This window comes from Nicotiana sylvestris, chromosome 8 (assembly GCF_000393655.2).
Source record: "Nicotiana sylvestris chromosome 8, ASM39365v2, whole genome shotgun sequence".
Classification (NCBI taxonomy): domain Eukaryota; kingdom Viridiplantae; phylum Streptophyta; class Magnoliopsida; order Solanales; family Solanaceae; genus Nicotiana; species Nicotiana sylvestris.
Genome location: NC_091064.1, coordinates 210,021,852 through 210,049,300, shown reverse-complemented (window position 1 = coordinate 210,049,300; position 27,449 = coordinate 210,021,852). Strand labels below are relative to the sequence as shown.

At 39.0% G+C, this 27,449-nt stretch overlaps 2 protein-coding genes and 1 pseudogene across 3 annotated transcripts in view; all 3 read right to left on the bottom strand.

Annotated features, from left to right (window-relative positions):
* Nucleotides 1-12,045: 12,045 nt before the first annotated feature.
* LOC104219574 (subtilisin-like protease) lies at nucleotides 12,046-14,253 on the bottom strand. The gene has a single exon (XM_070155215.1). It carries the CDS (start codon nucleotides 14,251-14,253, stop codon nucleotides 12,046-12,048), a length of 2,208 nt encoding a protein of 735 aa, XP_070011316.1.
* Nucleotides 14,254-15,649: 1,396 nt separating this feature from the next.
* Nucleotides 15,650-17,863, bottom strand: LOC138868098 (subtilisin-like protease; annotated as a pseudogene).
* Nucleotides 17,864-18,723: 860 nt separating this feature from the next.
* Nucleotides 18,724-27,449, bottom strand: part of LOC104226362 (intracellular protein transport protein USO1-like) — a 36,230-nt gene continuing 27,504 nt past the window's right edge. For both annotated transcript variants that reach the window (XM_070152826.1, XM_070152827.1), the window contains 2 exons: nucleotides 19,538-19,608; nucleotides 18,724-19,445 (listed from right to left, as the gene is read on the bottom strand). In XM_070152826.1, the coding sequence (XP_070008927.1) occupies nucleotides 19,067-19,445; nucleotides 19,538-19,608 (450 nt within the window). In that variant the 3' untranslated portion in view covers nucleotides 18,724-19,066. The remainder of the gene's footprint in view (nucleotides 19,446-19,537; nucleotides 19,609-27,449) is intronic.

Sequence of the window (27,449 nt, the reverse complement as noted above, 5' to 3'; positions counted from 1 at the left end):
GAAAAACAAGAGTGTTGAGGCTGGAGATTTAACCTGAAACTCTAGAGAAATAGAGTGCATATAGGTTGTGCTATTATCTTGCTAAGTCAGTGATAGAGTGAGTGTTTAAGGCTAAGCTTTACATCAAAGAGCTTCAGTTTGTTTTCTTCTTTGAGGGTTCACGATCAGAAAGCCACAGTTTTCTTGCATCTGCCTCTCTTCTACTTTGACTGTAATTTCTTTGTGGTACTGCTTGGTTTGAATTTGGTATTTCTTGGGATTTCTGTTGGTTTTCAAGCACTATTTTATTGAGCTACTGGGCACTTCTCTTGTTTTTAATCTGCTCCTGGGATTTCTGCTACTGTTATTACTGGTTTCACTGGTTTTGCTGTGTTGCTGAACCTGTTGTGTTGTTGTGTGTGTGCTACTGCTACTTCTACTGATCTTCCTCTTCTTTGCTTTCCAAGTACCAGGTACACAAATTGATACACTGGTTCTTGTAGAATGGAAACTGAAGCATGAATATGAAATGAAGAGTTGAAGTTCTGAATTTATCTTAGTTATATTCTGAATTCTAGTTGTATATGTACATTATTTAGCTTCCTCTAATTAGAATCATGTAGTTGTTTGATATATTTAATGGAACATCTGACAGTAGCTTAGTGGACGAACTGTCTATGTATGCTAGTTAAAAAGACTAATGGTGTAGTAGCTCTGTTCAGTTAGTTCGTTATTGTTTGATGATTATCATGTCTCAAAAAGCATGTTAGCTGATTTGGACTATTCTTGAACATTCAATAGTTAGCTCATTAAACAAATAGCCCGTTTCGGAACTTATAGGAATATTGTTTAGCTAGATACTAGTGGTTAATTTCAGCATGTAAATGGTTTAGGATTAAAATTAGATTGCCAAGTTCTTTAACTTGGCAAACTGTGAGCATGTGTAGTATAATATAACTAGGTAGTAACATGTGAATGAGATGGCCCAGGTCCAGTTTTGTACCATACATGTTGGGCCTGGGCCCGCGTTGGCAACGGACTGCCTTGATTGCATCATTTTCAGATTCTATGAATAATATTCGGAACCCAACTATAATTAACTCGTAAGCATGCAAATAAAGTAGGACCTTTTCTTCTTTCATTTTTAGAGACGGACGAAAAACGGAAAAATAGAAAAACATAGTCGCTTTAGAATATCCTTTTAAAACAAAAATGAGGCGTGCCTCGCCAAGTAAATCACAAGCTGCAGGGCCCTCTATACGTGTTTGTAAAGTTGCTTAGACTCCGGGACGGGCCGTTTAGCAAAATTTCACGGTCTTGCCCAAAATAACACTATGCTAGTCGCTTAGGGCGCGTCTTTAATAAAATTACTTCTTTAAGTACGGGTGTGCATTTATGCAACCCAAATCTAAATCTCAACGGAGTCGAAACGTGTCTATGACCATGGGTACATTGATTGTGACGAGGTCCGAGATACGTTTTCACGACGTTGCAATTCTTTGCTAAAAATAACAACAATAATAATAAAAGCGGCAAAAAAAAGTCATAATTCGCACTAAGTACATAATTGTTAAAATCAGATAAATAAGCCGAATATAACAGTTGAGCAACCGTGCTAGAACCACGGAACTTGGGAATGCCTAACACCTTCTCCCGGGTTAACAGAATTCCTTGTCCAGATTTCTGGTACGCAGACTGTAATTTAGAGTCATTCTTTTCCTCGATTCGGGATTAAAACCGGTGACTTGGGACACCCTAAATCTCCCAAGTGGCGACTCTGAAATAAATAAACAAATCCCGTTCGATTGTCCTTTAATTGGAAAAAACTCCTCCACCCCTTCGCGGGGCGGTAAAAAGGAGGTGTGACACCTTTAAGGTTCATTTAGGAAGATGCTTCCATAAAGCAATCACGTGGAGCAGAGTTAAGCTTAAAGGACTAAGTGTTTCAGTTACACTAAGTGTCACCCTTTTGCGTAATAAATTCAATTATCCCTAGTATAGAGAGGTTACCGCAAGGCGAGTAAGATGTTAGTAAAGATGTGAAAAAATGCCAAGATGAAGAGGTAACTATGGAATAGTAAATGAGGAACCGGTAAAAGGGTGAAAGGAATGAGACTGCATCTATTCAGATCCCATAGATATGATATGTCTCTTGAACATTATGCAAGCATGATGCCGGAGAGAAGCAGTAAGGGTTACGCACCCGATGATATTGATAAATAAGTGAAAATGAACATTTGATACATAAGGAGCCAGTGCGAGAGGTAACTTAAGACAAAATAAATAACTAAAGAGAGATTACACAGAATATAGATATAAGAATGGACCAATGAGTGGTTTGTAGTTGATTCAGGAAGAGCCAAGTTATGGCTATACAAGAGGTTATAAGCAAATCAGCAGATCATGCAAGATAAACATAGTGAATCCTAATTTAGTAAATTCAGTCTCACAGATATGATGTCGTAACCTTGAGAAACATTTAGATAGGAGTTGGGTTACTAAAGGTATCGTATAAGTGTTATGAAAATAATGGAGACTTCCACTAAGAAGACAATCAAAATCTGAGTTTAGAAGTAACCCTACGAGCACAAGGGCATGCAGGTATGTAGCTAAGGATGTTTGTAGCCAAGTAAGAACATCAAAAATTCCTTCGGGTATACAGTATAACAAGATTGTAACTTTACAAGATCTAGAAGGTCTCCTTAAGTACTACAAAGAAAGACTAGCTGAGGAAATAAGGAAGAAGGCTTCAACTTAAGCATAACAATATAAATAAGAAATGGTCTTGTAACAACAGTCTCGCTACAATATGGTATACACTCCATAAGAAAATGGCACCTATCATGACTAATGAACGGGAAGTCAAAAGTAATATTTGAGATCATATGAGTTATAGGAAATTCAAGTATTGATGGGCAATAAGATAAGCCAAGTATCCATGCAACAAGTGGCATAACAACCAGGAAAAGTGATTCCTTACATTTAAAGAACGTTGAGAAGGCACGAAAGGAATTATTCAATCAATGATCCAGAGTTAATTACGTTGTGAATGCACTTAAGATTTCAGATTTATATCCATGACATTCATATAACTATAGGAGACTCTAGTATAAGTAAAAGAAAGAATTAAGTCCACATCTTCGGCAAATACTTGAATTGTTAGAAGATTATATCATGGATGCTACATAGAGTCCATGAAAGGCTATTGTAATAGCTAATACCCTAAGTTGAATATTGGAAGATAGCCTAATCTTAATTAAAGGCTGATAAGGAAGAGGAAGCTCGAAAGTTACATCACGAGTCCGATTGTTCGACCCAGATGATTATAGAAATCGTGACTCAAACCATAGCAGGAGCACTTTTAATAGCAGAGGTATAAGAGAGATAGTACAACAATCATATTCTATAAAAGCTCTACGATAAAGCAATTAGAAGAGTACCAGTCTCATAAGACATTAATACGAAGCTCCCACCAGATTATGTATACACCAGGGTTGCAAGTATTATAGTAGAGCTTTAAGGTATGGATGTGAATTCCACCAATGTATAAGGGAGGTTATGAAATCAATAGAAGATACAGTGCGAGATTTAAAGGTAAGTATGGTAAATGTGAGTGAGAAGGTGACAATAATAGGCAAGGCCTCAGGATTAAACCCGTCAAAACAAGAGAGTTGATACTTTCCATGAGCTATAGAAATCTCGGTACACTCTGAATGAACTCATAGGAGTCTAAGAATAGGAGCAATTAAAAGATATGGAATACTGCCCTGGTAGTAGAATAAAGGTGTAATTGTGATAGTTAAGAGAATGATGTTTGGGCCTTCAATTGAGTAATGATTTAAAGAAAAGGGATTTCATGGATGGCACGGTATTAGAATTCCCCTATAAGATGAATACGTTGGGATGTTATAAAAATGCAGTTATTGAAGTATAGTACCGTCCCTAGGTGCATTAAGAAAATCACTTCAGATGTTCCCCGATGAGACGTGAGCCTTAGTGACAATGTATTACATCTGAGGCGATGGTTGGACTTAGTGAAAGACTATGATGTCTATATTTTATATCATCCAGGAAGGCGAATGTAGTAGTCAATGCCCTCAATCGTAGATCTATGTATAGCCTATCATATTTACAAGCATAGAAGAGTGAGATAGCTTGTGAGATTCATCTGCTAGCTAATCTTGGAATTCGATTACTAGATGCAGGTTGTACCAGAGTTACTACTTAGGACATGGAAACCTCCTCTTTAGTAACTGAAGTGAAGGAATGCCAGTATGAAGATCATGTGCTAGATCATTAAAGAGATACAACCCCTCAAAAGGAGAAGACACTATTTGAGATTACAGGAGATGGAGTCCTCAGATATTGAGGTCGATTATATGTTCCTAATGTGGCAGGGTGAGATGGAGTACTCAGATATCGAGGTCGATTATATGTTCCTAATGTGTCAGGGTTGGGCCGACAGGTTATGGGACAAGCAATGAGAAAGTAACCTAGAGTTGTGTAGCACACCTCAGTAATAATACCTAGGCTATAAAACTAAATATAGCAATAGTCGTACATTCAGCAAAGTACCAAGTGAAGAGCTTAAATATACCTATATATGCCCAGAGGGACATCATGTCATAGTTCTATATATGTATTCACAAAGTGAAGCCAAAAGATTGGCAAAAAGCTGGAGGAAAAAAAAGGAGAGAAGAGTCGTGCATAAAAGGACATAGTCATATAGGATACAACATAGAAGGTAGTCGAAATTACGAGATTGGAAGAACTCCAGCCATAATTCGCGAGGTGAGAATAGGACTAAAGGGGGGAATGCCCTGGTTTTTAAATTTATTTACAGAACAATGCCTAGATAACAAAGGACAATATATAAGTATTCATAAGAGCCATATGGTATGAGAATGAGAAGCGCATCAGTCAACATTCGAGGATGAATGTTCCAAATGGGGGTATAATGTTACAACCCATGTTTTTGTACGTGAAAGTACGTCGTAAGTCCGTTGATGTAAGCTCAGAAATAAGATCCTCTTGGAAAGTATATAAAGTGATTTTACGTTCCATATTTTTTTTCAACCCTTTGAGAGTTAATATTCAAGGATAAATGCTTATAAGGGTACATGTTGTTACACCCCGTACTTCAGACGTTACTATCACTGTAGGATTATCTAATGTAAACTCAAAAAGGATGAAATCCTTCTACAAGGATAAGAAAGGTTTGCCGAAGTGTTAAGTAAGTTAAGATGAATATGAGACTTATTAACCATGATTTAAATGAGTTTAAATCCATGATATAACTATATATGATGTTTGTATATGAAGTATAAAGTTTGAGAAAAATCGGATCTATGTTGCGGAAAAACCGACTAAGGATTTGCCTTGTAACTGAGTTTTTTTGAGAAATATATTTCGTGTGCTATATGATGTTTTTTGGGACATATTATATACCAAATTGAAGGTCTTTGAATTTAGTTTCCAACGGTCTTAACCGTTTGCTTATACGATGCCTGGATAAAAAGTTATAAGCATTGGAAGACGAGCCAATTATAGGGTGCCAAGTAGCACCTTTTGACTTTTTAACAAAATGGAGATTTATCTCCTTTATCTCGTCTCTTTCTGCATATTTCCAGAGAGCACGACCAAACAAGACCCCTAACATCACCCTTAATCTCTCTACAAGGATTTTCAACGACACTATCATCCGGGGCACGAAATCAAGTAGCGATAACATCAAAATGATCCTTGCGACGTAAGTATCGCTATATCACTTTTTTTATTTATAGTTTGAGTTTAGAAGGTATTTTGAAGTTAATAAAAATTCCTAATTTCTGGTTTTAAGCTATTAAATATCAAGGAAGGTTGATTAATTGATTTCATAATAGTTAGAACTCATGGGACGGTGATCGGAAGCCGTGAGTTCGAGTTATTTGACTTGTAATGGACTGTTTTTGGGCTGTTTCGTGTAGCTTTTGGGCTTTCTATTTTGTTGCTGCTAAATGGAGTTTTTTGAGGATAAATTGTGTGGATAAACACCACATAATGGCAAAATCATGGATTAGTCATTATGTTTGACACTACTATAGTCGTCGTTTTGGATATGAATTGATAGGGGTGTATTGGGCTGTTGTAAGCTAAATATAATATGGATTTAGACTTGAATCTACTGTATGAGGTAATTATATTGTGTCCATACAGGTTCTTAAGGTAATCTTGGCATTGGTTAAGTTAAATGGATGAACTAGATATGAACTAGTGAATAAAGTTGCTAATTAAGAATAATTGGAGTTGTGGATCATCTTCTTTGTTATGGATATATGGTATGAGGCTTGAATTATTGATTAATGACTTTATTATCATATTAAAGATACTATTAAGTTAAAGTAAAAAGTCTATAAGGAGTGATATGGGATATACGAATTCTAATTGGAGCTTGCCGCTCGTCGTAAAGTAGTTGTGACTTGTTGTTGTTTTATGGTGTCTTGTTATTGATAATTATGTATTGCTGGATTTATCTGGTAATTGTTGTTGGTATATGGTATTGGAGTAGGCTCTTGTTACAGGGGATATGCTTCCCGAATTTATATAAACGAGCTACAAGTTTATGTTGCAGACTTAGCCTTTATTCAATATTGATTTTGAATCTCCTTATGCAATGGTAGATTGAATTGAGTTGTTTGAAGAGTTGCTTGGGAGGTATTAAGGACTCAACGTGGTTAAGATATGTTAAGGTACTTGCTTCTTTTTTGTGGCATGATCTAACGTGACATGAACATAAACGTTACGCTAATTCATAACGGATGTACTCCTAGGAACTAAGGTTGTCCATGTTGTTCTTTCCTTATAAAGTTATTCTAAGCAAGTGTGTATGATCCTTGAATCCTACTGAGGTTCATATTGAGGGTATGGATGTTCATAATGTTAATCGAAGGTGCAACGACCTTAAGTCACTCCGAAAGGTTTAGAACGTGATCCATGAGTCTAGCATGCATTATATATAGTATATATTTTACTCTACCAAGCTGTGCTATAGTAGGCCGGATACTACACCTATTGTGAAACCACTGATCAGTTGGGTTTACCGAGCTCCATATGGCCGGGTACGATTCTACCGAGCCTTATACTGGCCGTGTACGTTTTTACCGAGTCCTCTTTGAGGCCGGGTACGATATGATGATGATGATGATGCCCACAGAGGCGTATGTTTTTAAAAGTTTATGTATATATATGTATTATGCATTTCATGTCAGTATCCCCTAGAGGCACTCAGATGTTACAGGTTGTATCTCCTCTATCTCTCTTTACATTAATGTTCTTGTTTATGCTCTCATGCCTTACATACTCGGTACTTTATTTGTATTGACGTCCCTTTTTCCTAGGGACGTTGCGTTTCATGCCCGCAGGTCCCGATTGATAGGTTGACAGTCTTCCTAGTAGGCTATCAGCTCAGCAGAGGTGTTGGTGCACTCCGCTTGCTCCGGAGTTGCCTATTTGATCAGTATGCTTTGGATATGTATTGATTGGTATGGCGGGCCCTATCTCGACCTTTATGATTTTATGTACTCTTAGAGGCTTGTAGACAGATGTCAGGTTTATGGATACTTATATGGACTTGTTGGCCTATGTGTTGAGTTTACAAATAGTCATGTCGGCCTTATAGGCCCGTATGTCTCATGTATAAGTTTGTATATCATGTTGGGTCGTCATATGTTGAGTATTCCCTTACGTTTTATTCTTGTTATCTTATGACTGGTTTCTGCCTCATTTACTCAAGATAGTATAATAAGAAAGATATGTTATGTTGGTACTCGGTTGAGTAAGGCACTGGGTGCCCGTCGCGGCCCTTCGGTTTGGGTCATGACACAGACATCTGCCCCTGCTCGAGCTGCTCCAACTTACACCGTAACTCTTCCCTCTGGGTGGGTGGAATATACCTGTCCAATAAAGCCGTGTAAATTGGTCCCAAGTCATGGTAGGAGAACCTACTGGTCTGCAGAGAAGGTAAGACTGCCACCATTTACGGGCCCCGCCCTCTAACTGGAAGACGGTGCAATCCACTCCATGAGACTTCAATATCCTTGTGTTGTGCAATCTATCCCTGCACCTATCAATAAAGTCCTGGGCATCCTCATGACGCTCACCTCCAAAGATAGGAGGGTGTAGCCTGATCCATCTGTCCAATTACTTCTGCGAATCGCCGTCCGCAGCTGGTCTGAGCTCAGGTGCCATTACTGCAACTGGTTGAGCACCGCCCGTGGGTAGTGTACCTGGAGTCTGATATAGGGCGGTCGTGTGCCCAAGAGCCTGAGAAGTAGGGGTTTGTGCTCCCCCTCCTGCCTGAGATATGACCGGGTCTGCTGGAAATAAACCAGCCTGAGTCATCGAGTCCATGAACCATAGCATACAACGCATGACCTCCTGGAAGCCCAGTGTTGTTATGACATCTACCGGGGCAGGCTCTACTACACTTCGCCCTGCTCCTCGATAATGGGATCCCCCGCAGGGTCTTCCGGTGGTGCAACTAGGGCAGCTCTGGGACGCCCCCGTACCCTACCTCGGGCAGGTGACCTCCCCCAGCCTCTACCTCGGCCTCTAGCAATAGGGGGAGTATCTCCTCCCAGGCTTGGAACGTCTGCCATATGCGTCCTCACCATCTGTGAGAGAATAGAATAAGGGAATTTAGTACATCATCAACTGCGATAGGAGATGAATAAAGAGTAGTTTCCTAACACCCTATAGCCTCTCGAAGATAAGTACAGACGTCTTCGTACCGATCCACAAGACTCTAACAAGTTTGCCCATAACTTGTGAGACCTACGTGAACCTAGAGCTATGATACCAGGTTTTCACGACCCAAATTCCATAGTAGGACGTGATGGTGCCCAACGCCATTGTTAGGCAAACCAACACTGATCATATAGTAAATCCTCATTTATGTAGTTAGTACGTGATAACTCCCATTATAGATTTAAGAAGATTATGGTATTAAAAGCTTAAGCATATTTAAGTGAATGGAATAAAAGGGAATTTCAATCATGAAGACAAGCCAAAACATCGAATTCTACTAATGTGTGCCAAGACTTGGTGTCACAAGTGTGTGGGCAATCTAGTAGAATATACAAAACTATATTATCCAACTGTCTGGAAAAGAAATAGACAGGAACATAAAGACAAAAGAGAGACTCCAGCTGCTGCAGATCGGCTGGGAAGGGTAGCTCACTGAAAATTCTCGGACTGAGATGACCACCCTATGCGTCGGACTGATAGCCAGATGCACCTGCCTGAAAGCCTGTACAATCAAGTACAGAAGTGTAGCATGAGTACATAAAAATATGTACCCAGTAAGTATCCCGCCTAACCTCACAGAAGTAGTGACGAGGGGTCGACTTCGACACTTACTAGGCCAGCAAATATAATAATATGAAGTTCAACATTTTTAATTCACAGTGTATGTAGATAACAACAAGCTCAAAAAAGAATAATTATTGAAAATCCTTTCATCCAATTAATAAAACTAAGCATTTTCCTCTCATTTAAATTAGTGACCTTTCCAGCAATAAGCCATACAAATTATAAGGGTTACAGTTCTATTATCACACAGAAATATCATCGATGACAATCGGCCCGATCTAACATAAAAGTAAAATGTGCATTGCCAAGGGTCGAAAAACGGCACGAACATAGAGGAATCTATTCACCTTGCTCACGAATCATACATGTGACGTGGTAAAAGCATAATCTCGCTCGCGAATTATACGTGCGACGCGGTAAATATAATATTCATCATTTAAACACAACAATTCTTTAACTTTCTTTTTATAAAAGAAAATGAATACAATTCACTTGAAGGCCGTAATTCTTTAGATTTCCTTCAAGTCACTTCCTTTCATAGCATTAGCATATATAAGCAATTAATAGCGACCACGAAGCATGATGTGATCCTAGAACTACCAGGATATAACAGGAATAGTAGCTACGTACGGACTTTCGTCACTTCGTGCGTACGTAGCCCCCATATTTAATCATATATTGATTAGTTCACCTATGAGGACATTTCCCCCTACAAAGTTAGAAAAGAGACTTACCTCGTTTCGAGCCTACTTCCAACTCAAGAATGCGTCCAAACTCTCAAACCGGAGCCGCACAATCCGAAACTATTCAAATAGTGTAAAAATCTATTATTATAGGTTTACAAATTCATATTCTAGCTATTAGAGTAATTTTCCAACCCTAAATACAAAGTTCCAAAAATTCATCCCAGGGCCCACGTGCCCTAATTCCGGAATTTTTGAAGAATGTTGTTTCTCATAACCTAAGGATCAAGAATATATGATTTTTACTCTATTCCATAATAAATTTCGTGGTTAGATCTTGTTTTTATTAAAACCCTAAGTTTTACTCTAATCCAATGTTTTTCGCTAATTTTTATGTGTTAATCTACCCAAAACTCAAGTATTAAACTCACATTAAATGGAAAAACTTACCTCACAATGTTAGGTTGAAATCCCCTCTTTGGAAGCTCCCAGATCGCCCAAATGTAGAAGTGAAATGAAATAAATGGCCTAAGTTCCGTTTTTAAAGATGTGTCCAGGTCTCTGATGTCGTATTTGCAACATCAGGTTCGCAAATACGAAGGTCGCAATTGTGACAAAACCATCGAAAATACGAACCTGGGCATCCCTCTGCAAGGGTCGCAAATGCGAAAAAAGGATCACAAATGCGGACCCTGCTGGGTTTGCAAATGCGACAAAAGGGTCGCAAATGCGGACCCTGCTGGGTTTTCAAATGCAAACAAAATGTCGCAAATGCGACGACTACCCAGCTCAGGCTCCTTCGCAATTGCGAAGCCTTCCTCGCAAATGCGGTCATCGCAAATGCAGATAATTCCTCGCATTTGCGAGACCTGCAACACTGCCCAGAAACACCAGAAAAACTGGAGTGTTTTCACTCCAAACATACGTCCGAAACTCACCCGAGCCTTCGAGGCTCCACACCGAATACTCACACAAGTCTAACAACATCATAAAAACTTGCTCGTGCAATCAAATCGCCGAAGTAACATATAAACTATGGATTTAACACCAAAACGCATAAAATCCTTAAGAACATCTGAAATTCCTATTTTTACAACCGGACGTCCGAATCACGTCAAATCAGTCTCATTTCTCACCAAATTTTACAGGCATGACTTAAATGTTATATTGAACCTGTAATGGGCTCCGGAACCAATATACGGGCCCGATACCAACATGATCAAACATTATTCAATTTCTTTAAATCCTTAGATTTTCAGTTAAATAATTTTTAATAAAAATTCATTACTCGGACTAGGGACCTCGGAATTCGATTCCGGGAATACGCCCAATCCCATATTTTACTACGGACTCTCCGGGATCGTCAAAACACGAGTTCGAATCCGTTCACTAAAAATGTCGACCGAAGTCAAACTTGGTCTTTTAAGCCAACCTTAAGGAACCAAGTGTTCCAATTTTAACCCAAACTCTTTCAAGTCCCGAACCAACCATCCCCGCAAGTCATAAACCAGTTAAAGCAAGTACGGGAAGTCTTATTTAGGGGAACGAGATTCTAAAAATTAAAATGACCAGTTGGGTCGTTACAGCTTGTTAACTTATGTAACTAGCATCCCTCTTATTTTTTGCCGATGTGGGACTCTGTCTCAAGTCTGGGGTATTACAACTTACCTGTTTTTTTTCTTTTTTTCTGCTAAAATCTTGACATGGACTACAAAATATAACTTGTGTGAGCATTGAGCAGAAGCAATAGCCTGATCATGATTAGGGAAGAGTAACATAGGTTTTTCCCCTCAATTGAAGACTATTTTCCTGCTTTGGCACACAGAATTATTGGAATCTCCTCAACCATTCTATGGAAAAATGCAAAGGATATCATATTAAATACAGTAAAGTCTCACTAAAAACATCATTTTTGTAGTTTTCAGCTATTCAGAAAAGCTGCAACCTACTATTATTACAGAAATAAACATAAAGATTTCTAATGTGGGAAATGGAAATCACAAGTACGCTTCCAGCGCATCTCCTTGTAGCCCCTTTATTCCAATTTAACAGATATTGGGCTTCTAACAGCATATTTGTTAGAGATCCATGATATAGCTCCTTGAACAAAGCGGTCGCTAATTCCACCTGTTTGTGCAAAGGATATTGAATATGTTGCCTTTTGGTTCACCTGTGTGAAGACAAGCGTAGCAGGCTCGACAACTATATCGAGTCCTTGAATTTGAGTGATGTTAACGACGTAAGTTGATCTTGCATCGCCAACATTTGTAATTGTTCTTGTATAATTCTGAGTCTCAGGTCCAAGTATAATGGAGAAAGAAGGATAGTTCAGTTCAGCCTCAGATATGCTTGATTGTAGCGAGCACTTGACACTTTGTTGCACAATTAGCCCAATATCATTTTCTTTGTAGCCAAGACCACATAGATACTGGATGTAGTTCTCCACTTGGATATCATAAACAAGTCCTGGATTACTCGCTTTTGATGGATTTACATGGCCGGCGCCAATGGCAAAAATATCAGCAGGTAAATCCCTCTGATCAAGGATGGGTTGACCTTCAAGATTGGATTGATCAGCTGTGGTCATTATTGCAGATTTAATTGCAGCTGGCGACCAATCAGGGTGTGCACTTTTAAGCAAAGCCGCAATGCCACTAAGGTGAGGACAGGACATAGAGGTTCCGGAGATGATGTTAAATGTCAAATCAGTGCCAGTTCTGTTCTCCACTGAGACGGGCCATGCAGCAAGGATGTTCACTCCAGGACCAATAATGTCGGGTTTGACAATGCCTGGACTTGCCAGGTTAGGACCCCTAGAGGAAAAAGATGATACAGAAGGTGCACTCTTAAAGCCTATGCTTGTGCCTTTGAAAAGGATTCCGGCCGAAGGTGTGGAGGTTGAGTTAATGTACACTTTAATCTTTTCTCCAGCATTATAATTCACATGTGTCGCGGGAAGGACATGAGCATCAGCAAAAGTGCCATCTCCGTCAATCTCTAGATTGACAAGAATCATGGCAGCACCACCTGCATCCTTTACTGTTTGACTTTTTTCAAGTCTTGGAACATCGCCACCTCTGTCACACAAGACAACTTTCCCTTTGACATCAGTGTTATTCAGTGATCCTGATGAACAAAATGCAGCCTCTTGATCGGACAGGCCAGGGTATACCAAGGGCAATAAAGTATGAGGAAAATCTGTGGGCTGAAAAGCCGATTCACCGTCATATTCATTTCCATTCCCTAGCACAGCTGTTGCCACTATCTTCCTATCATGAGTGCTAGCGCCAACTGTGAGAATCCAAGGGGCCTCATTTGATAATGTAGAATTTAATGGACCATCGTTACCAGCAGAAGCGCTCACAAAGATACCCTTCTGGATTGCTGCAAAAGCACCAGTGGCAATATTATCATCATAAAAAGGAGCAGAAAATCCGCCAATGGAAAGAGAGAGCACGTCAACGCCATCGTCTATTGCAGCATCCAATGCAGCCAGTATATCAACATCTGAACAACCATCTGTACACACCTTGTACATGGCAATGTGGGCAAGAGGCGCCATACCGGCTGCTGTACCATTGGCATTACCAAACACATTTGCATCATCAACAAAGTTACCAGCTGCTGTACTTGAAGTATGCGTGCCATGGCCTTCCTCATCAAATGATGGATCACTTGAACCACTCACAAAATTCCTCGCACCAATGAGCTTCTTGTTACAAGTCACATTTCCCGTGAACTCGCATTTCCCTTTCCATTTTGCCGGTGGAGGTGGCATGTTATGATCACAAAAAGATGGATGTCCTGGAGTAATTCCAGTGTCCAGAACCCCAATGATCACACCCTTACCATAATTTGATTCTTGCCAAAACCCCATATTCTGGTACAACCCCAAGAAATTTGGAGTATGTGTTGTATGCAAAGCCAAAATCTTCTCAACCCTCGCCGACACAAAACCATCTTTCTTTTCCATTTCTTTTACCTCCTGAGCTGACAATCTAGCTGCAAAGCCAATCGCCACATGGTGATAGGAGTGAATAATGCGCGATGGCACCTCCAAAGCTTCAAACTCTTCCGGTAAAAAGGAGTTATAGTAGCTTTGTAGATCAGCTGAATTAGCAAGAACTTTTGCAGTTGGCTTATTTACACGGACAAGGTAAGTATGCAAACCAGTCGAACGTTGAGCAATAGTCAATTGGAAACTCAACAAGAAAGCAACAGAGAAGATAAAAATGCAAGTCATGGCTGGTCTAATTTGTATCATCATACAACACCTAGAGGAGGTTCAGTTATTGATGATCTGACCTTAGTTAAGGAACAGGCTATATGTACTATGAGCTGAGGAAAGAAGAATGTGATAAACTAATGTAGGAAAACAAAAACATAGGTAATTTCCAAGAGAGCCGGCTTACAAATAATATTCTTGTATTTAATAAGTAATAATTAAGGGAGAAACATCATAAGAAGATAGGAAGTAAACAAGAATGCTGGATTTCTAGGAAACAAAAATTGATATTGTTGCTGAAGGCGATAATTCTGGTGTTTTTGGAAGATATACATTATTGTAAAAAGAATATCGCATATTTCTCAACTCCAATAAACTCCAGCCGTATTATTTTCTAATTGCTGTATTCATGGTTTGTTATGCATAGATTATGGATTATTTATTTCATAGGTTGATTAAATTATTAATCAACCTATGAATGGCGTGGTAAAGTTGTTGCGGTGTGACCAGGAGGTCACGGGTTCGAGCCGTGTAAACAGCCTCTTGTAGAAATATAGGGTAAGGCTGCGTACAATAGACCCTTGTGGTCCGGCCCTTCCCTGGACCCCACGCATAGCGGGAGCTTAGTGCACCGGGCTGTCTTTTAGGTTGATTAAATTATTAACTCAATTGTAATCATCTGAAAGCAGTAACTCAACTGCAGTTCTGTTTTGATATTTGCAAAGAACTCTTTAAGTCTCTCTCTACTGCTTTACAGTACTGTACTCAAACATAAGTATACTAAAGTAATACTAAGATCTTTATTACTCTATTAAACAAATTAATTAAGGGGGACGGGGCTATCTAAGTTTTGCTTCGTGGATACTTTTATTCCTCTTAACAGTTAACTCTAGTTTGCATAATCTTCCTAATTTACCTATAATTTGAACCGGACAGATAACGCCAATAATCAGTAATTGGACCAAGGTCATAGATAAGTCCGAGGTCAATTGCTTTTGACGGGTTGACATGACCTGCCACTATAGGTGGATTCAAATCTAAATTTAATTGGTTCAGTTTTTAAGATTTTTAGCATTCAACTCATTGTACTAATAAAATTATAGGTTCAAATCTAGTACTTGTTAAAATTTAAGTAAGTTTTTACATATAAATTCATACTCCGTGTCGAAAGTTACGGGTTCAGTTGAAACCATAGCCTAAAGGCTAAATCCGCCCCTGCGGCTATGGAAAACATGTGTGTTTACTATGACGGAAATACTTTCCTGAGAAATGATTTTCGTAAAGTAAGGTATTTTCTGATATTTAGTTGTTTGAAAGAAGAAGAAGAAAATTCAATCAAAAAGGCAAAAGCAATTTTGATGACATAGTCGAGCTAATTCTAATTAGGCTTATGAAAGTATCTTCCGGTAGCTCCTTATTCCAATTTAACAGAGATTGGGCTTCTAACAACATGTTTGTTAGAGATCCATGATATAGCTCCTTGAACAGAACGGCCGGTGATGCCACCTGTTTGGGAAAAGGAAACTGAATAACTTGCCTGTTGGTTCACCTTGGTGAAGACAAGAGTGTTAGGCTCGACAACTATATAGACTCCTTGAATTCGAGTGATGTTAACAACGTAAGTTGAGCTTGCATAACCAACATTTGTAACTGTTCGTGTATAGTTTTGTGTCTGTGGTCCAAGTATAATAGAGAAAGAAGGATAGTTCAGTTCTGCCTCAGGTATGCTTGATTGTAGCGAGCAGTTCACAGTTTGTTGAACAATGAGCCCAATCTCTTTATCTGTGTAGCCAAGACCGCATAGATACTGGATGTAGTTATGCGGTTGGATGTCATAAAGAAGTCCTGGATTACTCGATTTTGATGGGTTTACATGGCTGGCACCAGTGGCAAAAATATCAGCAGGTAAATCCCTCTGATCAAGGATGGGCTGACCTTCAAGATTGGATTGATCGGCTGTAGTCATTATTGCAGATTTAATAGCAGCGGGGGACCAATCAGGATGTGCACTTTTAAGCAAAGCCGCGATGCCACTAAGGTGAGGACAGGAGATTGAGGTACCTGAGACGATGTTAAATGTCAAAACATTGCCAGTTTTGTTCTCTACTGACACGTGCATTGCTGCAAGGACGTTCACTCCAGGACCGATAATGTCTGGTTTTACTATGCCTGGACTTGCCAAGCTCGGTCCCCTTGAGGAAAAAGATATTACAGATGGTGCAATCTTGAAGCCTATCTTTGTGCCTTTGAAATGGATTCTTGCCGAAGGTGTTGAGGTTGAGTTTATGTAGGCGTTGATCATTTCCCCTGCATTATAACCCACATTTGTTGTAGGAAGGACATCACCATAAGCTAACGTGCCATCTCCATCAATCTCTCGATTGACAAGAATCATGGCAACACCACCTGCATCCTTTACTGTTTGCCCTTTCTCAAGTCTTGCTGCACTACCTCCACTTTTGTCACACACCACAACCTTGCCTTTGACAACAGTATTATTCAATGATCCTGATAAACATAATGCAGCCTCTTGATCTAACAAGCCAGGGTATACCAAGGGAAATAGGATATCATGAGGAAAGTCTATGGGCTGCAAAACTGATTCACCGTCATATTCTTATCCATTCCCTAGCACAGCTGTTGACACTATCTTTCTATCATGGGAGCTAGCGCCAACTGTGAGAATCCAAGGGGCCTCATTCGATAATGTAGCACTGAGTGGACCATCGTTACCGGCTGAAGCGCTCATGAAGATACCCTTTTGGATTGCAGCAAAAGCGCCTATGGCCATACCATCATCATTAAAAGGAGCATTGTATCCACCAATTGAGAGAGAAAGCACATCAACACCGTCTATTGCAGCATCCATTGCAGCCAATGTGTCAACATCTGAACAACCATTGTTTGAACACACCTTGCACATGGCAATGTGGGCAAGAGGGGCAATGCCAGCTGCTGTGCCATTGGCATTGCCAAACACATTTGCATCATCAACAAATTTTCCAGCAGCTACACTTGAAGTAAGTGTTCCATGGCCTCCTTCTTCATATGGTGGATCAATTGAACTGCTCACAAAATTCCTCGCACCAATGAGCTTCTTGTTACACGTCATGTTTCCTGTAAATTCACATTTCCCTTTCCACTTTTTTGGTGGAGGTGACATGTTATCATCACTAAAAGATGGATGTCCTGGATTAATCCCAGTGTCCAGAAGCCCAATGATCACACCCTTACCATAATTTGACTCTTGCCAAAATCCCATATTTTGGTACAAACCCAAGAAGTTTGGAGTATGTGTTGTATGCAAAGCCAAAATCTTCTCAACCCTCGCCGACACAAAGCCATCTTTCTTTTCCATTTCTTTTACCTCCCCAGCTGACAATCTAGCTGCAAAGCCAGTAGCCACATGGTGATATGAGTGAATAATGCGCGATGGCTCCTCTGAACCAGCAATCGCTACTGGTAAAAAGGAGTTATAGTAGCTTTCTAGATCATCTGAATTAGACACAACTTGGTCATCAGGCTTATTTACATGGACAAGGTAAGTTTGTAAACCGTTTTCACGTTGAGCAATAGTCAAACTGAAACTCAATAAGAAAGCAATAGACAAGATAAAAATGCAAGTCATAGTTATTTTTTCTAACATTATTCAAAAGTTTAATTATGGATGATGACTGAAAATAAGGAACAGGACATTTATAGTATGAGTTGAGGGAAGAAGGATATGATAAACAAACGTAGGAAAACAAACACACAGATTTCTGTAACAGCCGGCCTACTAACATAAGTTGTTATACTTTAGGATAAAGGAAAAATCATCATAACAAGATAGGAAGTAAATTAAACCAGAATGTAGTATTTTTTAGGAGACAAAAATATAATTATTTGTTTCAACGGTTGATTCATTATTAGCTCAATCCTAATCATCTAAAAGCAGTAACTAAGATAAAATATGGGTTTGTCACTATCTGATAGCTGCTGGTATTTTATGTTAAATTTAAAAATACGACGTTAAAAAATTATGAGTACACTTATACGGGGATCCTGTTTTGATAACAGCTTTGTTATTGTGGTATAGGAGATGATTCTTGGCAAAATATATTATCACTCTCCCCCTACTTTCTAAATTGAAAATCCTTGAACTTTTAACAGAATTTTAGTAAAATCTGATGCTGTTTGATAGTACTAGACTACTGGTATTCTTATATACAATCCCATTTGACGAAATACAATCCTTTAAATTTCTTTTGTTTTTTTTCATTCACAAACTTGAAATGCAACAAAATCTATGAGGGGAATGGCATATTTTAGTAGATCGTCAATCATTATACAGTTTCATCCACATTCTCAAATAAATCAGATATATCTGACTACTAATTATGCCAAAAGGATAAAAACAATAATAACGTAGAAATTTTGTACATATTAGAAGAAGCGTAACCAAAATCCAAGGAACAAAGTCCAAAAATATAAGCTTAACACCACTGAAGATCCAAATAACTCATCATTCATTGCAAACCACGATCACATTGCCCACAAAGAAAGTCATTTTCACATCTGCAAATGTATCTTGGATATGCATTTGCATGTTTACAATCTGTAGCTAAACTAATTTCCTACAGGTTTGTTCAGTGAACTGCAGTTGTACATCCACAACTTTGACAATTTACAGAATGAAATAATGCATGGAACTACATATAGTGATACAACTTACAAAGAACATTCAGAGTATTTAGGAGCTTAAATTTCAGAGTTGCTTAACCTGCATACCTACATGACTACTCATACATTATTAGAAATGGACCAAATATGTTTGAACAGGTGTTTGTATCTATTTACTAGTCGCTGAGTCCCCAGATTTCAACTCTTTCTCCAGCTCATCAAATTCCCAATCACCTATCTCTTCTGCAGAGTAATCACGAGTAATCTTACCAAATTCAGATTCTAACTTTGCCAACTCTGCTTCAGGGTCCAAGGCCTGCTCCGTTTTGGCAGATGGTGGTTCATTTTTCTTGCTTTCCCCAGCTACGGCAATTTCTATGGCCTGCTTTGTAGGATGTGAAATATTATCATCTACCATTTCATCGGAAGAATCGTCTCCCTCTTGGACAGGGATTTCCATTTCTAAATTTGGTCGTTCAATAGATTCAAATTCCTGTCTTAGCTTCTCAATGTTTTCAAACAGCTTTTTCATATCTGGATCATCTTTCCTAAAGAAACGGGACAAGTAATTTACTTTATGAACCATCACACCTAAAAAAGGATATAATAACAAAGAAAACACTATAATGCACAACCAAACCTGGAGATTTTCTCTTGTTGAGAGTAGAACTGCTCCCTCATGTTGTCGACTACACTAAATGTGGTTATAATCTGCACTTAGAAGACATATACCTTTGAGAAATCTTGAGTGATTTTACAAGGCATATGGAACAAAGTAAAGGCAAGACCGCAAGACCAATTCACTCGAAGATGCTTTTGAACTTATCTTTAGAAGGTATACTTATTACTCCTAGATGGAAGAGGAAAAATGAGAAGCATGAATAAACAAATGTAGGGTAGGTTAGAGGTTCAATGATACGGTTTGAATCAGAAAAATTTTATTATACCTATTTTCACTTAATATATTGTACATAACCACCACAAGTAAATTTCCCAAACCATCTGAATGTATCAGTTTTTTCTTCAGATTATTTTCATCTCGGCTAATTACGGTACAATATATTTAAAAAGATAAATACGAATGTCAATGATACTACATTTTATATGAAACAATGAAATTTTTTATCAAAATAATAAAACTTATAAATGTCCCCTATAAAAATATGAAATTAGTACGAAAATACGTTAAAACTAGTGGATCAAATGAGAAACACTAGCTTTTGAAGCATTTTTTGATTTTCTCAAAAGTGTGATATACTTTGTTGTGTGATCATTAGATACACCATTCAATATTGTTCTATTATAGTCTATATATTAGATTGTTGTAACAAAATACAAACTGTTAAATAAATAAAAACTAAAATTAGATAGATCAAGAAAAGAAGTATTGAATATAATTAAAGGCGTGATGGATCTTATCCATATTAATTAACTCTATTCGCCACCTCGTTAAAAAGATTCTCGTTGATGATAGACTATAATTGTGTATTTTAGTCGCTTATTACACTCTAAGTTACTGTACTTTAATTGAGTTTGAGCTTTAATCGCTAGTGTTTTGCACTAAATATGTGTTTTATGCCTTGTAGGAGTGATTCCGATCTATGTAGGCGTTATGGAATGAATTCAAGTGATTTGGAGCTTTGAAGTCTGAGTAAAAGCCCAAGACATTAAGCCGGGACCGTGTTCGGAGGTCGTGTACCAAGTCCGGATGTTAAAAGAGGACGAAATAAGTTCACTATGAGAAAATTACACTGCCGCGCCGCATGGGACGCCGCAAGGCGCGGCGTAGCAGTGTAAAATGATGCCTGATGCGAAAGGTTGAGGCTGCTGATAAACTCCATTAGCGCGCCGCATGGCGCGGCGCAGGGTGCGGCACGGCTGTACAAAATTTATAGAGCCAGAGTCCTATTTCGCACGGGAGAAGGTGTTTTCGTCTGGGTCCAACCCTACTTGGTATAAATACATATAAAAACGCTATTTTGACGACTTTGGACAGACCTGAGACCAAGGGAGACTATTTTGGAGAGAATTGACGTGGAGAAACACACACCACGCTTGGAGGAGGCTTCTAACTAGTTTTTCTTCTCTTTTCTTCTTTTAGTTTCATAGTTTATTTGTGCTAGAGTTTTGGGTGCTACATGAACGTTGTAGTTTGAAGCTTGAATTGTTCTTATTATTTTATCATATGCTTGATCACCAATTGAATACTATCTACGAATCTAGGATTGAACTTGGGAGAGGGAATTCTAGATTGCATATAAGATTGAGTAGAGCAAGATTAACTCTGAGGAGGAGGGGGGGCGGATTTGTGGTTAGGATAGGAATATACCTAATCACCTTGCTTGGTTACCATACGGGAATTATTAATGCGTTCTTGTTAATTCTAATTCCATAGGAATATAGGCATTAGGTTAGCTTGAATAGGCGAGTTGTACTTCGGGAGAAGCCTACGAGCAATACTAACTCTGTCAACCAATAAACCAGATAAATTAATTAGACGATTTAAGTGAAAAATTCAACGGGATTCTCTAGAATATTCACCCATATTGAATTCGTCGTTAAGCTTGTCGTTCTTTTCTTTGTTCTCCTTGTTTGTTATTCTAGATTAAATTTTAGTAAAATATTCATACTTTAGGATCGCTTGAATAGAATAATTGTTTGGTTTAATTTAGTTGATAGTTAATCACAAGTCCTCGTGGGTACGATATCTGAACTTACAATCCTATATTACTTGTCGACCACGTATACTTGCGTGTGCGTTTGGGAGCAACAAGTTTTTGGCATTGTTGCCGGGGACTTAGAAATTAACTAGACTGCTAGATTAGATTTTTTTTTTTCAGCAATCCGCTAGGCAATCGCCTAGGGCTATTTTTTTTTTATTAATTAAAAAAAAAAAGAACAGAAAATACAACAATTAGGAACAGTACAAATAAGGGGGACAATAGCACCGGTATTGTTACCTATATGCCTTGGCTATATAATCACCCCTCTGCGCCTCACATTGCGTTATGATGGCAGCCTCATGTAGAGGATTCATGGTGTAGCTGCCGGCAATGTCTCGTGAGGGCATATAATCTCATAGCCGTGTGGATATTTTTCCAAAGGCATAGGACCAAGGCAACTCAAACCGGGCTAAAACTTACCTTACTAATCCTATTGAGGCAATGAAAAGGCCTCACCTACTAGCACGCATGTAAAAAATAAGAACTGGAGAGTACCAAATATTCAATGATCATCACAGAATTTATAACATACTCTGTGATGATATTACAAATGAGAATACTAATAAAGTGATATAATAGAATGAAGTACCAATTTGGTTCATGTCCCTTCTTTTCCAAACATGTAAAATCTTCAATTTGCAGTTCTTTGTTGTTTTCCTCAACCGTGTTCAAAAAGTATTCAAAAATCATCATTTCTCTTTTGAACGGTTGGACCTCGTTGAGGTAGTTGGGGCAGCCTTCTTTTGTTTGGCAACTCTCATTGGAGGTCGCCTAACATTTAAAAAATCACTGACCTTGTCGTCCCAACTATTTTTCCTTGTATGTGCCTTTTTTATTTTTCCACTATGCATAGGTGATAGGTCATCTTCCTCCCCTTCTTCATATATATCTCTACCTACCAAAATTGGATTTGGCATGTGTTGAGAAACACCTTGAGTCATCAATGTATTTCCAGCTTGTGCAGGAACCATATTTGCCGTACTTTGTTGTTGTTTTTGTGATTTGTTCCTGCTCACATTCCCACGACCAGTGCAAGAGACTGTATGACTTAAAGAAAGTAGAGGAGCAGTACTTACAATTGCATCCAGTAGTTGTCTCTCCTCAACCGAAATAATTGGAGTAGTTGTTGTGAGTTGCTGCTGCCCAGAATTTGGTTTTGTTGCTGCTGTGCGATCACCAGTATGCATACTAGTTGAGGTGTGCAGATCATTTTGTTGCTGCTGCATTTTAAGTGTTGGTGTAATCACAATTTGACTTGTATTAACACCTGGAGTGGCCTGTTTGGCACATGTTTCCGCAGCGCTAACCAACCTTCCAGCTGCTGCATCTGGCGTAGCAGCAGTAGGAGAGTTTCTGGGGATGAAAATAGGAGCATGAATGTTCAATTTGGTCGTGGGACTTGATGTTGTTGCCTCATGAGGCTTTGGCTTTACTGGAGGATCGATCTCCTCACCTGCACTCTCCTGATCAACCTCCTGCTCACCTTCTTCAGATGAATAGCCAGCAAACCCATCACCCCAATCCTCTTCATCATCCTCCTCTCGTTGTTCACGCCACAGCTTAGAATTGATAGCCATTTCCTTTACCTTTTGTTGGATAACCTCATTGTTGTTCCCAGTTGACATGACAAGCTGCCCAGATTCACCTTTGAACTCCCCAAAAGACTCTACTGACTGAGAAGGGACATCAAACACGGATGTGTTCAAAGTCACCATTGGTTGTTTAACCAAGGTGGTGTTCATTACCATTTCTGCTTGGGCCTGTTTGATAATGTTTTCCACTTGTGAACTGGAAAAAAGAATCGTAGGAGTGCTAGACCTTGGTACAAGCTCGCCCTTTGACACTTCTGCTACACTGCTATTTATAGCATTTTGTCGCTCTCCGGAAACCTTAGCCAACTGGTTGCTGGTTCTGCCTCCCTTGTTAATGCTTGAAATTGGGACTATTTGTTGGTTAAAAGGACCATCATTTAAGGATATTGTGTTCCCAATCTTCTCATGGTAGTCATTCACGTTGGCTAGTGCATTGAAAGGATTCGCACAATTTCTCGAAATCTGCTCAACCTGCATCATTTTTTTTCTATTTGGAGTGCCTTTTTTGCTGGAAACCGTTGTCCAGTTATTCTTACTAATTTGCTGCCCAGCTTCCTTTGTATCTTGTCCAGCATCAGTAGGTGTTGAAACAATTTCAGCTGGAACTAAAACAGCAGTAGATACATCTACAGGAGTTGTACCTGTTGCTGCTGATTTCTCAACTGGTTCAACCAGTGCAACAACATGATCAACAGTTGTTTTCAATGCAGTAGTAGACTTCGAATGTGCACCTACACCACTATGTCCTGCCCCTGCTACCTTTAGTTGGTTATTAGCAATGTTTGCTTGATTCAAAAACTCCTGTTGCATATTATTTTGTGTAGAAGTTCCTTGGTTTTCCTGTTGCCCAGCCATATACCTTTCTTTCTGCACGTTACCTATTGGTTTTTCAACCAAATTAACAAATGCAGCTGTAGTTTTAGGAGCCCCAACCAAATGTCGCTCCCCCGATGCAGTCAATACAACAGTAGACTCCAACGTTGAACATATAGCAACTGCTTCAATTCCAGATTGTACAACATGTCCTACTACTACATCTGTTGCATTATTTGTGGCCTTGGTTTCTCGATCAACAGTAGTATTAGTCATCCCCGCAGCTGAGACTTGAAGTTGTTTAGTTTGTACATTCACCACTTTATAACCTGTTGAAGCTGTGCATATTCCAACTCCATAACATCTACATGGTTTACCTCAACAGTAGTTTCCACACCAGTTTTTTTTGAAGTAACAGCTCGATCATTACTATTTTCCAGAGTCCCAGCAGTATGTTTCAAAGGAGCTGTAGGTTTCAAAGCTCCAATATTAGCCTGTACACCTGCAGCTGAATTTTCCATATTCACAGCCTTACAGGCTGTAGCATCAGCACACTCCAAGGCCTCAGTACTTACATGTTCCTGCCCCTCCTCACTTTGTATCCTGCTGCATTATCAGCTTGTTCACCTGTACCATTAATAGGTCGATCACCTCCCGCTATTGTCCCTATACTACTGCCATTCCCTCGATTCCTAGCTAAGGCACGATCGACAGGAACAATAGCGACACTCTTTGAGATCCCAGAATTGCTGAGAATCTGTGCACCATCAGGGATATTAACATCAGTTTTTCTACTTGCACAGCACCTTTAACACCTGTTGCATCTGCCTTTTTACTCAAATCATCACACACCTGCTGCCTAGCATTCTTATCATTTTCTGATCCTTCTGTAAGTTGTTGCCCAGCTCTCTAAGCATTCAAAAAATCTCTTGCATCACCCTGCAATTTTTCAACTATTTGATGCTCATTCTCATCACAAACACGAGTTGCTTGAACTGCCTTTCCTTTTAAGCGCCGACATTGATTTTCTTCGTGTCCTTGATGCTTACAATGGCCACAATACGAAGGCAAATTATCATAGATAATTTCCTGGTACTCCTCAACAATCTTACCAGTTTTAACATCAAGATATTGAAGCCTAATCTTTTCAGGAAGTTTGTCAAGTAAATCAATGATAACCTTGACTCTTGCCGTGCTAGGACGAGATCTAACTTGTGTTGCCTTATCAATTGCGATTGGTTTTCCAATAGCAGCCGCAATGGACAATAAAGGCTTACGAGCAAACAGTTCAGGCGACAAATTCGGCAAAGAAATCCAAATAGCCACCTTCGAAGTTTCCTGGTTTGGATTATATCCAACACTCCATGGGAAAACTCTATATTGATGCTCCCTTCCATTATGTTGAAAATAGTTTACAGCTCTTGCCAAACAAGCAACATAATCTTCATGTTGATCACAACGAATTAAAATTTGTCGTGGAGCCAAAGAACCGAACAAGCAATTACCTTTGATACCAAAGATTTTCGGCAGAATACTCCTTAAAATCTGTAAATTTGGTGCGTCGCTGGACAGTTTTATCATCACTGCTTGATGTAATCCTTCCTCCTTTGCAAATTCTTCACGTTCATCCATGGAAAATTGAATCGTAGGAACTCCATGAACAATTTCAAAAGGTTTCAAACTCGTTTTTGTGAGAGATGTGGCAGATTGCTTTTGATTCAAACTTGCTGCATATGTAACAAAGTTGTTGATGTTTGGAGTAACTTCATTTGAGTTTGGATTCTGCTCTCCCACAGCCAAAGGCTGGGGAGAGACGTTGGCTGCCATGGAAAGGCTTTATTACGCAAAAGTTTCAACACTACATCGCACAGAAAAGAAGAAGTTGCCCAGATACACTGTTTTGCTACAGTAATGGACGAACCAATTTGTAGATCTGTAACAATTGGCTATGGATTTGAGGGTGAAACCAATTGGGGATTGTGCGCAAAGAGAAAATGAATCTTTTGATACCAAGTTTGCGAAAATCCACTGCTAGATTCCGAAGTTATGGCCGATGAATAGTAACGGATTTACTATTCACCCTTCTTCCTTGCTAGTTTTTTTTTGGTCTAGATTAGATTTTACTCTTTGTCTATTCAAGTTTTTTTAAATTTTTATCTTAGGTTAATATTTACTATCTTTGTTGACATGGTATCTTGGAATGATAATTGGTCCAATATTGGTTATTCTTTTTTTCGAATTGGTAACTATTGTATATATTAAAAACATCAGTACATAGCTTGCACTGAAAACCAAATTTACATGGAGAGGATTAGTAGATGTTCTAATTCAAGACCTAGCAAGATCCTAGTATGTCTATGATTGTCAATGTATCTTCTATGTAAATCTGTTTGCACCAAAAACAAAAAAGAAGAATACAATCGAGTTTGATCTTCTGCACTGGATTGCTTCTATCTTCAAAACATCTAGCGTTCCTTTCCCTCCAAACTGTCCACCAGATACAAGCCGGGACAGTCCTCCATCTATCTCTACTAGTTGCTTCAGCTCCAGCTTCTTCCCAGCTATAAAGGACATCTTTAAGCCTGTATGGCATTGACCATGAAATACCCCTAAGACTAATAAAGATTTTCCATAGCTGGTCCGTAATCTTGCAATGTAGAAACAAATGTGTGACAGTTTCAGCATTTTCCCCGCACAGAAAACATCTTGAGCACAGAGAAATTCTCCTTTTTATGAGATTATCCTGGGTTAATACCGTCTCCTTTGCTAGTAGCCAAGTGAAGCAAGCTACCTTGTATGGAATCTTTGTTTTCCATATATGTTTCCAAGGCCATGGGTCCACCTGTTGATTATTATGATTCAAAATCTTATATGCATCCTTCACCCGGTATACCCCTCTGTTGTGCCTCTTCCACCAAAGTGAATCAAAACCTTCCTGTAATCCTTTAAATGCTTCCAGCTCTTTGTAAAGGTCAACTAATCTTGTTATCTCCCAGTCATTCAACTGTCTTCTTAGAGCGATTTCTCATCCTTGATGACTCCTCATATCAGCTACTGTCTTATGCTGGTTTTGTGCTAAACCAAACATGTCGGGGTATCTTTCCTTTAAGCTTTCGTTTCCTAACCAATTATCATTCCAGAATGATGTGTTCCTTCCGTTGTTCACTCTTATAGAGGAGTGATTCTTCATTATAGGCCAAAGTTCTCTGATGGATTTCCACACACTTACTCCATATGATGTTCTGACTTTTTTTGACACCCAGTTATTTTCCTCACTATACTTTGCTTTGATCACTTTGCCCCATAAAGATTGGGGTTCTTGAGAGTACTTCCATAACCATTTCATTCTAAGAGTCTTGCTATGATTCTTCAAATTCCTTATTCCTAAACCACCTTGTTTTTTATCCATTGTGAGTGTCTTCCA

Bases quoted from the DNA above. Each gene is read 5' to 3' on its own strand.
- LOC104219574 (XM_070155215.1), bottom strand. From the start codon at position 14,253: ATGACTTGCATTTTTATCTTCTCTGTTGCTTTCTTGTTGAGTTTCCAA.